The sequence below is a fragment of the Protomyctophum bolini genome (assembly GCF_963924005.1).
Source record: "Protomyctophum bolini genome assembly, chromosome: 6".
NCBI classification, from domain to species: domain Eukaryota; kingdom Metazoa; phylum Chordata; class Actinopteri; order Myctophiformes; family Myctophidae; genus Protomyctophum; species Protomyctophum bolini.
In genome coordinates, this window is record NC_137867.1 from 24,796,218 (window position 1) to 24,810,290 (window position 14,073).

The 14,073-nt window shown below is 41.1% G+C and overlaps 1 protein-coding gene across 4 annotated transcripts in view; it reads right to left on the reverse strand.

Moving 5' to 3' along the window:
- The window catches only part of ssh1a (slingshot protein phosphatase 1a), a 29,275-nt gene that overhangs the window by 12,662 nt on the left and 2,540 nt on the right, over positions 1-14,073 (reverse strand). For 2 of the 4 annotated variants that reach the window (XM_080765225.1, XM_080765223.1), the window contains exons 2-3: positions 13,727-13,764; positions 5,586-5,683 (exon numbers count right to left, since the gene is read on the reverse strand). In XM_080765225.1, coding sequence (XP_080621351.1) covers positions 5,586-5,683; positions 13,727-13,764 — 136 coding nt within the window. Of the gene's footprint in view, positions 1-5,585; positions 5,684-9,524; positions 9,840-13,726; positions 13,765-14,073 lie in introns of those variants that run through there. The other 2 variants (XM_080765226.1, XM_080765224.1) reach the window with 1 other exon arrangement.

A 14,073-nucleotide genomic window follows, 5' to 3' on the forward strand; every position in this document is an offset into this window, starting at 1 on the left:
ATCGACCAAACATTAGCTTGATTGGTGTTTGATACATGTGAATGAGGCCATAGTGACATTGAGTGAAATGTCGGTGTGTCTGCCATGTCAAGATGCATACTTGAGGCTCTCACATTGCCTCTATCAATACAGCCTAATCATATTATAAGACTTCCTTGACTTGAACGAGTCGACTTTGAAACAATTTACTTCAGACAATGATGCATCTTGGATCGTCAATCAGCTGAAATGTGTCATCAATATGTTTCACAATAACAAATAATATTGTGTTTCTCTTTTACGTTAATGAACTGATCCTCCTCAAATGACATGGTTAACCATGAAACTACAACAAAGTTAACCCAGATAAATGGGGTGAGAACATGGGCTGTGGATTACAGTAGCATGGCGTCTCCTCCAACTGCAGTCGTAAGCAGCTATGGACTCAGAAAGGGAACCAAGTATGCTTCAGTGTGTCACAACAGGTAAGAATGAATCCTCTCCTAGGTGGTTTTAATTATTGCTTTCAGCACAGTACACAACATGCCAGGCCATCTACCGTACCTGGACCTTCTGCACCCAGTGGTTTCTCATAGTATTCATGCATACATTTAAGTCTTTATTTTGGGAATATTTCAGTTTCACAATTTGAATTCTGTGCACATAAAATAAAAACATAATTGAACTTCCAGCACCAGGGACTTGTTCCTATTGACAGCAACAGGGGCACTATCAATGAGGCAGGCATGATCCAAGTGCTCTCCTCACTGTTGCACATGCTAGATTGATTTATCCTGTTAGAATACGCTTCTTGGAGTTGATTTTTAATGCAATGTATGAGACCCTACCTTAAGTATAGTGATACTTATTAGGCTACTTAAGTATATTTATACTTATTAGGCTACTTAAGACTTTACTGTGTAGTCAGTACTGCTGTATGGGGCCGAGACATGGACCCTCACAGTACAACAGGAAAAAGCCCTGGATGGAGTCTACACAAGAATGCTACGAATGGCACTAGGTGTCACATGGACGGACCGCATCAGAAATGTGGACCTCCATGGGGACCTACCACGTGTCACGGACAAAGTCCAAGAGAGAAGGATGAGACTGGCAGGGCACTGCATCAGGCACCCAGAACTTGAGGCAAGTAAATTTACTCTATGGGAGTCAACCTAGGGCAAAGCCAGGAGGGTAAAGAAGCGTACCACCTATGTAGACTTGATGTGGCGCGACAGCTTGGCTGACAACACTGCAGAACTCAAGAACCTGATGTTGGATAGGAAATTGTGGAGGGCAGTGATCCAGGAATCCCGAGTTGGTGTTGGCTAGACCTCACTCTCGCCGTAACAACAACTATTAGGCCTTGATAGCATTTCATTAACCATTCCATGAACACCGGTTCATATGACCCTGCACTACAACCCTTCAGTTGTTTTCAAACCGTTTCCAATCCCAGATCCCAAGTAGGTCAGACTGAAAAGCAATATTAACCCCATCATGCAAGTAACTATGAATCGGAGTGTTCCAATGAACCACAATGCTTGTCAAAATATTTTAAAGCACTTGAGTGCATACAGGGGTTTAGCTCAAATAGCTATACCTAACTTGTTGGCATCTGTTCTGGATAACAGCTGGAGGCTATGGGTGTTCTTCCCAGCCAGTCAAGTTCAGAGGCAGTCTGCTTGCCGTACCCAGAAACATAAGTCTATACAGACATCTGTATAGACTGATATCTGTTAAGGATGTCTGAAGGTAACGATGGGAGTCTAAAAGTGCAAGGCACAAACATTGTGTAGACAGTCCAGGGATGGGAATCTTTACAGTCATTTGCTTTTTCATAATCCATTCATGACATGGCTTTATTGGCTTATTAGTTTCAATGCTGTGTGGATGTGGATGAATTTCCAACTTTGGCTGTTTTGTAAAAGCAATATGTTCCTTTGCAGAAACAACTTTTCACTGTGATAGTGCATGTCGATAAACGGCTTCATACCGAGCCATGCTTTGTGTGATACCAGAATGTCAACACTAGGTATGCGCGGACACAAACATCGAGCCGCACATGGGGCCCGGTGGACGTATGCAGAGGTTCGCTACTACATCATTTTACTCTGTGCGGAGCAGTCCATGTACGTTATAGTATGCCTCGTCTCTTAATTGGCCAGTTGAGTGTGTGTTTTTTACGGATTGCTAATTGCATTGAATTACAGCTTTGAAATAAATTATTCTCAAGATCTATGTATGAACTCATTACTAGTGAGTATGTGCTATGGGCGATACCCAGTGACAAGACAGAACTTGTAATACATGATGTCACACCAATGAACAAATATGCTGGGAAACAGGGAAGACACAGAGGTAAAGTGGGATGATTTTCTCAGGACCAGGGTATATTTCCTCTCTGGGAAGTGGGAAAGGACAACTGTGTCATACAGGGTTCACTTTGATGTGCAAACACATTCATAGATTCGTAAGTCAGTAACTGTCATTGCAATCAATGTAATAGCCCCATGACCCAAATGTTCCTGTAAGGGTCTATTCTATTTAGTTCCATGGCATAGACCCATATATTTTGATACTCTCCAAGTTGAAATATGCTGAGGATTTCGCTGTGTAGAGTTGCTAATCTGAGATTGAACCGGTGGGGTATCTAAAGTCATAAGAGCTGTCAAAAATGTAAACATGTAAAAAGCAAGTGATCTCATTGTCTACGCAGTCATTTACAAACTACATAACGCAGAGAAGATCAACTTTCTTGACTAAAGAAGGCCACAGTGACTGCTGGTAAATTCTTAAAATGATTTCCCTGCCAACTAGGTTTGTAGAATAAAGTAGACCAGGGCCTCCAAATTGGTTGGTTTGGTTACCTGCCAAAGTGGCTGGCATAAAAAGACAAACATGCCAGCAGGTGTCAAAGTCTCACAGTAGGAGGGTTTGGCTGGTGTCTGGCATACAGATTTCCCAGCATGCCACTTAGGTCACATTCTCACCTAATACTTCGGTAGACTCGATGCGAATGGGCGGAGAAGTTGGGATTCTTGCATATTTCATTTGCTGCGGTTTGCTTGCACACTGGCTGTGTCAAGCGCAGCAGGGAATTTTATCAATGTGTTCAATTCATAAACTAGCCTACACAGTGAAATCTATGGTGTTAAAATTATACTCATAACGTGCATGTGTCGTGCCTATCTCTCTCTCTCTCTACTGCACGCACTGTTCCTTTGGGCATAGAGGCACAGCGCACTGAGCACAGACAGACAAAGTCCCTACTCCCCACACACTCTGTTTACGCACAGACAGACAGGGTATTCTGTAGGCTACACTGCAGTGTTTTTATGTTACGTTTCCTTAAGCAATTGATTAATGTACTCGTCCTCATTACGACCAGGGCTTCGGTCTCCTCATTCGACCACGTCTATCCACGGTAACGGGACATCTTTGCGCTGCGTAAAATATGCCTTCTCCGTCTCCAACTGTTTAGCTCCTCACCCGCCACATTGCTTCATTTCCTTTATTTGCTGCGGATTGCATTCCCACCTGCACCGAATCGTAATCAAGTGCGATTGGAAGCGAAGCGAAACCCCCGTCTATGGTCGGAGTAGAATGCGGTTCTTTGATGCGCATTACGATTCGAATGATGCTTCACACCTGCCAAACGAAGTGCACTTTCCGACAATGTGCAGCAGGATTCGTTTTAATCGCAGTAAAGCTTTCTGGTGTGAAGGTCACCTTAGTGACTAGATAAATCGTACCAGCCCTGTGTGTTTGGAACATCAGTAGCTTTACTTTGGAAATTACCTCCGATTACCAGAACTAGGCCAGATGATTTCCCAAAGCAAGCATGTACTTTCTCTATACAGTATATTTAACAATATGTGTAATCACTTGAAGTAGACTATAGCCTGCATAGTATCTTCAATGTCCTCTTGTTTAATCAATTTAAATGGATTAAATAGGACAGTGACGCAAACTTCTCCAACCGCCAACTAAATTCTCTTAAACAACTTTAAAACAAACACATTTTACACAAGCGGATTCATTCACACGCTGTAAGTTATATGAACTGTATGAGGAGTATACCAATTACTGGGGCTCCAATCAGTATTCTTTATCCGTTACTCGTTTCTAAAGGTTACTCTTTGAGTCATTCCACGAAACCGGTACAATTTGCAGTCCCTCCGACCTTTTCAGGTGTATTTTATCGATTGAGTCACCAAAATCTATTTAAAAGCTTTTTTCATCAATTTAAATGTTCCCTTTAAGATTGTGTAAAGATTACATGCATTTTATGATCTTCATATCAGAAATGATCTTGCTTTCTTTTTTGTCAATTCTTTCATGTCCCCAATGGCCTTCGATGAAAGTGGACTTGAGATACGACTATTAAAAATCCACAAATTATGCCATTCACATATAAATCTATCTGTGCTTTATTGCTGGTTATGTTTAGTTTTTGAATAGATGATTAATTATTAAAATAGCATTATATAGCTCTGTCCCCCAGTCGCAAGTCATTCTCCCTTCCATAACAATAATTAACTGGCCCTTTAGTGACATCACCAACAGGAAGTGGCATTCTACAAGTCTTCTGAACAACATGCTACAGAAAGAGGCAATGTCACACCTTCCTCCCTTATTTTACAATGTTTTAGAGTAATTTATACTCTCACATGTGGTTGTAAATCATAGCAGCTCAACTCCGTTACATGGAATAAAGATAGAAAATTTCAACAATATATCTGATATAATATAATAACGCCCGTTGTTATATTGTATATGGACCCATTGTGTCTGAAAATAAGTTTTCAATTCAATTATTCAAAATATTAAAAAGTATATTAATTGAAAGCCTCAGTTGGGAAAATATGTTTTGCGGATAAAAGTAAAACAGTAAAAAAAAAAGGGAAAAAAAGGCCAAATCGTACCGGTTTTGTGGAAGGACTCCTTTACACCACAACTAGTCTTGCGTTGCCAGACTGTTGCCTCTCACAATTTCCAAATGCTTCCGTCATACAGTCTGGAGCAATGGAAAAGCTATCATGAGTAAAATATAAAACGGAAGTGGAGCCTCCTCCCCTCTTCCGTTTCATCTCGCAAATGTATCCTAATATAAAAATAGAAAACATCCAAGCATATATAGCTTGTTGCTTAGCAAAAAAGGAAATAAAATAATAAAATGTAAAGATATTTTTTTATATATTCTTCCTTACTCAGATAACGGGAGGTGTAGTTCCAGACTCTATATATAGCATTCGGAGATTGTGGAATAGTTGTCTGGCTAACTAATTTCACCACATGGTGTATACCTTTCTTTCTACAACAGTCTATTCACTATGGTCACATTAACACACACACACACACACACACACACACACACACACACACACACACACACACACACACACACACACACACACACACACACACACACACACACACACACACACACACACACACACACACACACACACACACACACACACACACACACACACACACACACACACACACACACACACACACACACACACACACACACACACACACACACACACACACACACACACACACACACACACACACACACACCTTGTGGTTCTTACCTGCATGTTTGTGGTGGGGATGTACTTTCTGGCCCTGAGCACAGCTTCCCTGCAGAAAGAGTGCAGCTCCCTTCACCATGAAGAAGCTCTCGCTCAGGCTGTGAAACAAACAGGGGACGGGCGTTAAGACTATAGTAACAGTAGGCTGCAGGGCCTCAGCACTGCACATCGGTTCTAAATGGGACTGCGTTGTACGTTTTTGTTAGAGGCATCATTCCATCTACTTTTCAGCACTCTCAGAGTGGTAGCTGAGAAGTGAGACAAATGGCATTCTGTTTCAATACGGAGGTGCAGTACCAAATATTAAAGCAATGAGATGAGGATAAATCATGGGTGTCTGCTGCCAGTACATTACCACGACAGCCAACTGGGGAAAGCCCAGTTGTCAGCCGCCATAGAGAGGGAGGCCCATGGTTCTGCAGCAGTGATAAATCAGGCTTCAGCCTGAATGCTTATCTGGCCTTTTTTGTGCTGCATGAGCTGCATTCTGATTTGATTTGTTGAGTCTGCTGCTGGTTGGTTCCCTAATGGAAAACAAGACCTAAATAATTGACCCAAATGCAGTCGTTTGTGATACCAAATGTTTCTAATGGTTGAAAAATGCATTTTTTTTTTGCATGGTAAAATCTGAAGTGTAATTGGACTCTGAGGGTGCCATTTTGAACGTCATATGATATGACATATAAGATTACAGTAATATGAGCTGGGGGCTTGGGGTATGTCATATTGCAATTTTAAGCATGTTAAGAAGCGCTTTCGACACCCCGTGGAGTGCGCAAAACGGCCTTGAATTAGTCATGGGAGTGTTTAAGGCGTGTTTGAGAGTTACCCAATCAACATGTCCGTACTATTTTCTTTACCAGTCAGCTGATGTGACATACGGAATGCGCAATTTGGGGATCGTTATATTACATTTCTTCAGGCTGGCACCATAGAAGACATGACATATGACTTTGTCACATTTGGGTTAATTATTCCTATTGCACTGCATGCTGTCACCTTTATGCCTCAAAATAAGTCGTTTCTATTGAGAAACACCAGTAAAATTATATTTAAATTAATTTAAATTATAATTATATTATATTTGAAATGAGTAATGAGTTGAATGCGTGGTGTATGCCCGTGATCGTATGGTCTTCGCTCGTAGCATTTTATTGAAGAAGACTTGGATTGAGTGTGATACAGCGTATGAAAGCACACTTCCCAAGTATTATGGCGATGTTTTTATTTATTTTTAAGGTTGAGAAATGAAATAATTATGGCCGTTTCTAATCTCAACATTTCAAAAATAAAAGCCGTGGATGCGTCTTTTGCTGCGCTGTTGCCATGTCTCATAGAAACAAGTAAATAGGTCTATAAAAATAATCCCAAAATAAGCGCATATAACAGGGGTCTGTAACCTATTTTAAATTAAGTGCCATATTTTTATTTTCTAGATAGTGAGTCTGCTATATCCAGATTAATTTTAATGACACCACATTAAAATAAAAAACATATTTTGATTGTCCACAAATATTAAGTATTTTTAAATATTTTCTTGCACATTGTTATAATGATCATTATATATCCGCCTGCAGTCAGAGTTCATAGTTTTAATGAATGAATGTGATTCATTGTGAGCTGGTAGATCTGCTATTTTCAAAAGTAAAATTTTAATTACATTTTTGTATTAGCCGTCCTTAGTTGGGCAAATGCATTCATCTGGGGATCCTTGACATGGGAATATGCTGTGTGAGGATCACTGGTTTAAACAACATTAGGAGAAACCTTTAGAAACAAGAAAAGCAACCACAACTACCAATATTTACAAGCAACTTTACAGAAAAAGAAGCCGCTTATAATAAACAGACTTGGCAACACTCCAGCAGCGTCCCAGAGGCGCTCAAGTGTAAAATCAAACAGTGCTTTATCTTCTTTTTGCGTTTATGAGGTGCCTAGACCCACGTCTAATCGTTATGCGCAGGTCAAGGGGCTTAATAGCAAATTGCGCAAAGCGAAAATAATTAACATATGGACACTCCCACAATGCTAAAATATTCAGCAACGTCGTATTCCATATGTGTGTGCGTTCAACACGGGACGATAAGGCTTTCATAATACGATTGTGCGCAGAGCGAGGCCAATTTATGTATTACCACATGGTAAAACGCACCTTCAAAATCCAGCCCTGAGAGTGTAGGAAAGGATGCAAAATGGTAAATTAAAACTCCAGATTTACTGTATACAATTCACACCTGCCTTCGTAAATAAAATCCTGTCAGGTTTTCATGTGCTTCCAGGCAATGATCTACAGATGACACAACAGCAGAAGAGACTACAGTGAAAGTGGGACTGAGGTTCTGCCCCTGAGCTTGTACCAATTATTCCGTTTGACTGTTCTTACTACAGGTAAGTCACTACATCGGCACGCTCGTAAATCTACCTGGCTGGCAGCAAGGTAGAACACACTCCTAGTATTCTGTGTGTTCAATCTGGCAAACCAAGACATCATAAAAAGAAAAAAAGCACAGGTGTGATGACAGATTGAAACATAACAAAATCCCAACCAGAAACTGCGGCCAGGTCTTAACAGATGTACTGTATCTGGGTGACTTATTTAATTCACTACATTGATGAAGTTACATATTTAGACCGAATTAGATTAGATGAAATTAGATTCTTGGCCACTAGACTTCCATTGTCTAGTATAGCAGACCGGTAACTGTACCAATAGAGAACAACAGTCCCCGTCTTGTGCTTCTCACACTAAGCTCCCCCCAACCCCACTAGAAAGAGACAAAGTTCTACAGTGACCATACTGTATATATGTAGCCACTGAGGTTAGGTAGTTTGTCTCACATTTGGCTACTTTTCCTTCCGTCTATTCTCTCTATGCTAGAGATTTATGAGGATGTGAGGTGGCTACTCTGTCAGGGGATGGTGGATATTTTGAGGCAAGAGTTGCAGGAGCAAGAGAAAAACATAGGCTGGAGAATATAAACTCAACTAAACAGTGTTGTGTGCAAACACCAATTGGTCATGACTCATGATGCAAATCATGCAACCTACTTCATCTAGCAGACCAGCATTGGATTCAGCGGACTTAAAACATGATACCTGATAAACAATTAGTGCAAACAATTCATTATTTTGAGATCTGAGGATATGTGAAACTTTCTCCTGGGGTGTAAATCAAAAGCTGTGGCCACTACTCTGAAGGCCATACTCAGACAGCTTAATTAAATAGCCTCAGCTCTGGTGTCTCTCACCCTCCAGCACCCTGCTATCAGCCTCTCCACAAACGCTACAGCTAAAAATACATCTGGTATCAAGGCAAACAAAGACTGACAGAAAGGCTTGCCAGAGAGCTGCAATTCCACATGATTATAACCTACAGTACCTACAGTCCAAAGACATGCAGAACTGACATCAGGTTAGACAGAAGAATGGGGTAGGAAGGCAACATCATGAAGAATGGGGTAGGAAGGCAACACCATGTCCCAAGAATCGTATCCCATTCAATCACATCAGATTTTTGGGGATGATAGCTTATCCTTCCGATTGTAGTTAAATATCTCAAAATAACTCAAGGACGCAAGAACTGATCCAGTTCACCAGGCTGACAACACCTGTATTTTCTGAAGCTTACGGTGTAAATGATCAGGAAATGTCAAATCAGAAGCAGATATTTTCTACTATTGTCATTCAAAGGGCGCTTTGAATAAATTAGTAACTGTAAAAACAGCAACACAAGTTTTACTGTAAAAACAGCAAAACAGAAAGTTTTAACAGTGGCTTGGCTTTCAGAATCATAAAACAAAATCTTAGCTTAATACAGAAGCTTAGCTTAAGAAAAGGTATTAGGCGTAACCTTAAGTTTCAGATACTGTTCTCACATGGAACAGGACCTATTTAACCGTTTCCCAAGCCACTTGAGTGGTTTCTGTGCGCTAAACTCACATGCTGCGTATCTCGCGCTGGTTCAACACAGCATTCTCCACAAAATAGGGCAGCATCTTCATCACAGCCTCCTGAGGTGACTCTACAACCAGATGCATCCTGTTGACCCGAGCAAATCCGCAACTCTGTCCACTATTGAGCTACCTCCTCTCCAGCAGCTCAGAATAATCAGTAATGGAGTGTAATAGGAGAGTCGATACAATGTGCCTGGTCTCATCCCGCACTTCTGAGTGTCAGACAGTTCAAGCTGAGGAGTCTGCACTCATTGGTGTTGATCAGTGCATACGCGCTGCCTATTCATATGTCAATCCCTCTGTCCGCCTTTGCTTCTTCCATCTGCGTGTGGGTAGAGTTATAAGGAAAAGCTTTGTCAGACTCCTGCCTGGAGGGAGTTGCTGCAGTCTCCACCCGTTGCCTGAGGCTGAGAGGGTTGTGCTTGCCGTCTCCTGCCCTCTATCTATCCACACACACACACACACACACACACACACACACACACACACACACACACACACACACACACACACACACACACACACACACACACACACACACACACACTTCAGATTTAAGTACCGAGAGGTTCCCAAGAAACATGTCCATACCATAGACTGTAAAAAATATGGACAAAGCGTTCCGCGGGTCTAACATGAACGTAAAATGAAGCCCGTCAGTCCTTGAATTGTACATCGCCATCTTTCTAGATCCGTTTGGGCCCAGCTGGCCATTGGCTGGCCCAGACAACGAGGCGGGACTTCCCACCTTCTTCTCCGTTGGTTTTTAATTTGACTCGAGTGGGTGGGGAATCCCGATCATAGACTGTAAATGGGACCATAATTTTCCAAAAATAATATTATGACATTAGAAATGAGACTTTAAACGAGTGACTGGAAGCAGAAAGTATTCATGACCATGTTTATTAAGGTAATACAGTCTAGGTGAAGTTGGGCCCAAATACATGGACTTATATGGGGCTATGGGTTTTTTTGGGCCCAATGACAGCACCACAACAGGCCATTATATGAACTTTCAGGAAATCCCGATTTCCTTAGTAGCTTCACAAAATATCTGTCTGACTGCCCCCCCTGGTCCATACCCAGGATCTTGCAATGCTTTATCCAACAGACACCAGCTCTACAGAACAGTAAAGAATGCCCCTTTCTCTCCTTTAGCCTGGCACCACAAGCAACACCCACTTTCTAAACTGTAAAAGACAAATAGGAAACAAGGAGGGCACAAACCCTTCAAAAGGGATATCTTGATCTTTTAGTGTGGACTTTAGAGCTGCATTCCAACCGACTCCCAGGCAGCATTACCAGGGAGCTTCCCACATGGGCCAAGCATGACTGGAGCGGATTGGATGAACTGGCAATGGGTTCTCTCTCCAAATCTCATTACAGTCAGGCTTTAGGGGAGGGATTCCCTTGCTGGCGCTTTCATACAAGTGGCCAGTGGTGCCTTTCACTCACTCCAGTCTGCCCTACACTGAACACAATCATGTGTGACATTGACAGAAGGTGCAATGACAATATGCACCCCTGTCTGATGGAGCAGCCTTACAAAAACAGTCATTGTTCTTTATAGTGGTAAATTCTACGATTCAGTGAACTCAGGGAAAGAATGTAACGTAATCATGTGAAGGCTAACTTAAAGACTTGCTTAAAGGTTATATCACAAATGGGTCCCTGTTACAGTGCAAGGTATGCCTAAGTGGACAATAGTCTGTCATAGACCCATCACCCCACTTTCTTGTCTCTCTTGCATTAGGAGAATTTGCCGACTGTTAAGGCAATGGCTCTGTGACAAGGACACGGTAGATAACACAAGACCATCCTAACTTATATTGTCAACAGGATGAAATGGTCACTAGCTTACAATAATAATATCATTGTGTCATGATATGGCTTGCTACAGGTAGCACCTCTATACAGTAAGACCAGATTCAGGAGAAGTAGTAGAGGAATGGACTAAGGGAGGTTGGTTTACAACTGAGACATTTAACTATCATACATCACCACATTCTTAGATTAAAATCAGTTTTGTAAGCCAGCGGTTATAGGGCAGAGAGTAGCGGGTGTCATCTTAGCCACTACTCTGAGTCACCAGGTGTATGAGAGAGGTGCAGTGGATTACACAAACATCACTACAAAGAGGCTACACAGAGGCAGTCACCAGGCTAGTTTATTATTACGCTTTCGCTGTGATCTGCACACACTATAGCACAATGGAAGAGAAGCAGCTTCTTGTGGCTGGCTGTTGCATAATGTTGCCGCTTTCTCATTGACTCAGTTGAAAAAAGCAGGGGGAGGGTTAAGCAGTGCACACTGACTGACTGTACATGGAGTGTTAGGGGCGGGGGCAGCAGCACAGGATACACATGACATCAGCATGTTCTAAAGAAAATGATAACCTACAGGCCCAGTTCTACTCCAGTTCCTTTGTATCTTATGCAATTCAATTTCTACTGGTCTACACACAAGCACACCACTGACCCATACAACCACGCACGCACATGCAGACACACCAGTCCAGCCATGATTTTCCTGATGATCATTGGCAGTTCTGAAGTGTGCATTTTGAGTAAACAAGTATGCGTTGCAAAAAGTCATTCACGGTGATACCCCCACATGAGTGCTTCTTGGACCCCCTCTAACAGTTTAAAACTCTATACAAACAAAGCCTGCAGCATTGACTGCACACATGCACACAGCAAGAACACGCACATAGGGATACAGTGTAAACGCACCCCTCTGCAATGAGGCTGCATTCATATAGCTGTCAATCTAATCTAATGTATAGTATATACAACTGGAACAATCCGCACCATCGTAAAAAATCGATTTGCTCAGACACATATGACGTAAATTATCCAATCATTGTCAATGGCATTTCATATTTGTGTTAGGACAAAAATCTCTATAGCTATATATATGAGGGATAAATTAACAACTAATGATACATTTTACAACGGCTTTGCTCAACCTCACGAAACTGGAGCAATATAGGGGCAAGAGAGGCCCTTACTAATAATGCATAGATCTTTACTGCATCCATGCAAAGCACATTGGTTAGATAAAATTAAATCTTAATAGCTTTTACTGCATTTTATTTCAAGGTCACGACAATACTTTTAGCCCGGGTCATCTGCTTTCTCACAGCACCCTCTACTCCTGAAACTGTGTGAAGCCTTTTATCAAGTCCAGATGATAACACTCGGCAACTGATCGTAATGACTTTCATGCCAATTACGGAAAGATAATTGAAATTAGGCTCTCTTAATAATACAAAGTAGAATGTTAGCACAATTTCCAGACTGCTTTTATGTGTTCCACTTCAAAGTGCTACACAACATTCTTGTTGGAAGATGTAGCCCCTAATACCCTTGATTCCCTAAGATGTCTCTGAATGCCTTTAGCTGATAATCCTAACCACGTCGACTTTACCATAATCAATATCTTCCCATGCCACCTAACCACTTTCTGTGATGAAGATTGCTGCTAGTTACCAGTATTACATTGCCATCTTTGATACCACAGGCTGGCCAGTTCCTCCTGTATTTGTTGTTATCCACCGTAGGGCAGGAAGCTGTGACCTGTTTTCAAGCATCCTGTTTTCAGCAGCGACAGAAAGACTATAATGTCAGATCCACACAAAAGACATAGGGACAAAAGGTTCTAAGGAGAGACTTTCTCTGTCATACAGCCTGCATCATAAGCAATTATTAATTGACGCTAATGAAGCAGTAAAGGGCTGCAGCGTTGTTGTCCCAAATAGTTGAACATTTGTTGCAATGATCTGAAATAAACAAACAAATATCTATTTCTTCAGAACAATGCTCCTACATTTTGGAGCACTGTAACAAAGGGAAATGTCATTATTCCTATAAGGAAATGTTGTTTCTCACATTATTGAGGGATTAAAAAAACACTAATGAAAACCGAAGATCGCCAATGATTCATTCACACAAACAAACAATATTCCATGTGTTCATGCCATATAAGAGACATACAAAGTGCAAAACTTTGTATGTGTGCAGACAGTACAAACATCTCTAGAATGCAATTATATTTTGCAAATGCAACTGCAACTTTTTTTTTATGTGCTTGTTTGATTGGATTCTGTCAACAGCAATAGTACTTGCCTATTATCCGACGTAATTTTGTGATTATGATACTTAAGGGAAAAGGCTTAGTTAAAATTACCTCAGATTTATTCGCCGTTCATCATCACTCCCCAAATCCTGAAATACAGATAAGAGGGAAACATATCACATATTTAATATTACAATAATAAACTTAAAATACAAGAGAATTTAGTTGAAAGAGAATCTATTCCTTGTAGTATTTTTTATACTTATTTTCCATTATAATTATGTTACTACAATTCTGTGGAACAAGTCTCACCAACCTACTGCTTGTGACAAAAACAATCCAAAATAAATGAATACAAATAAACAGGGGTCAATCTTATCCTATAATCCGCAGAGTGGAAAGTCAGTCGGGTCAATATGGCGTACCCTGAACATTAATATCATGTCAGGCTTGAACTC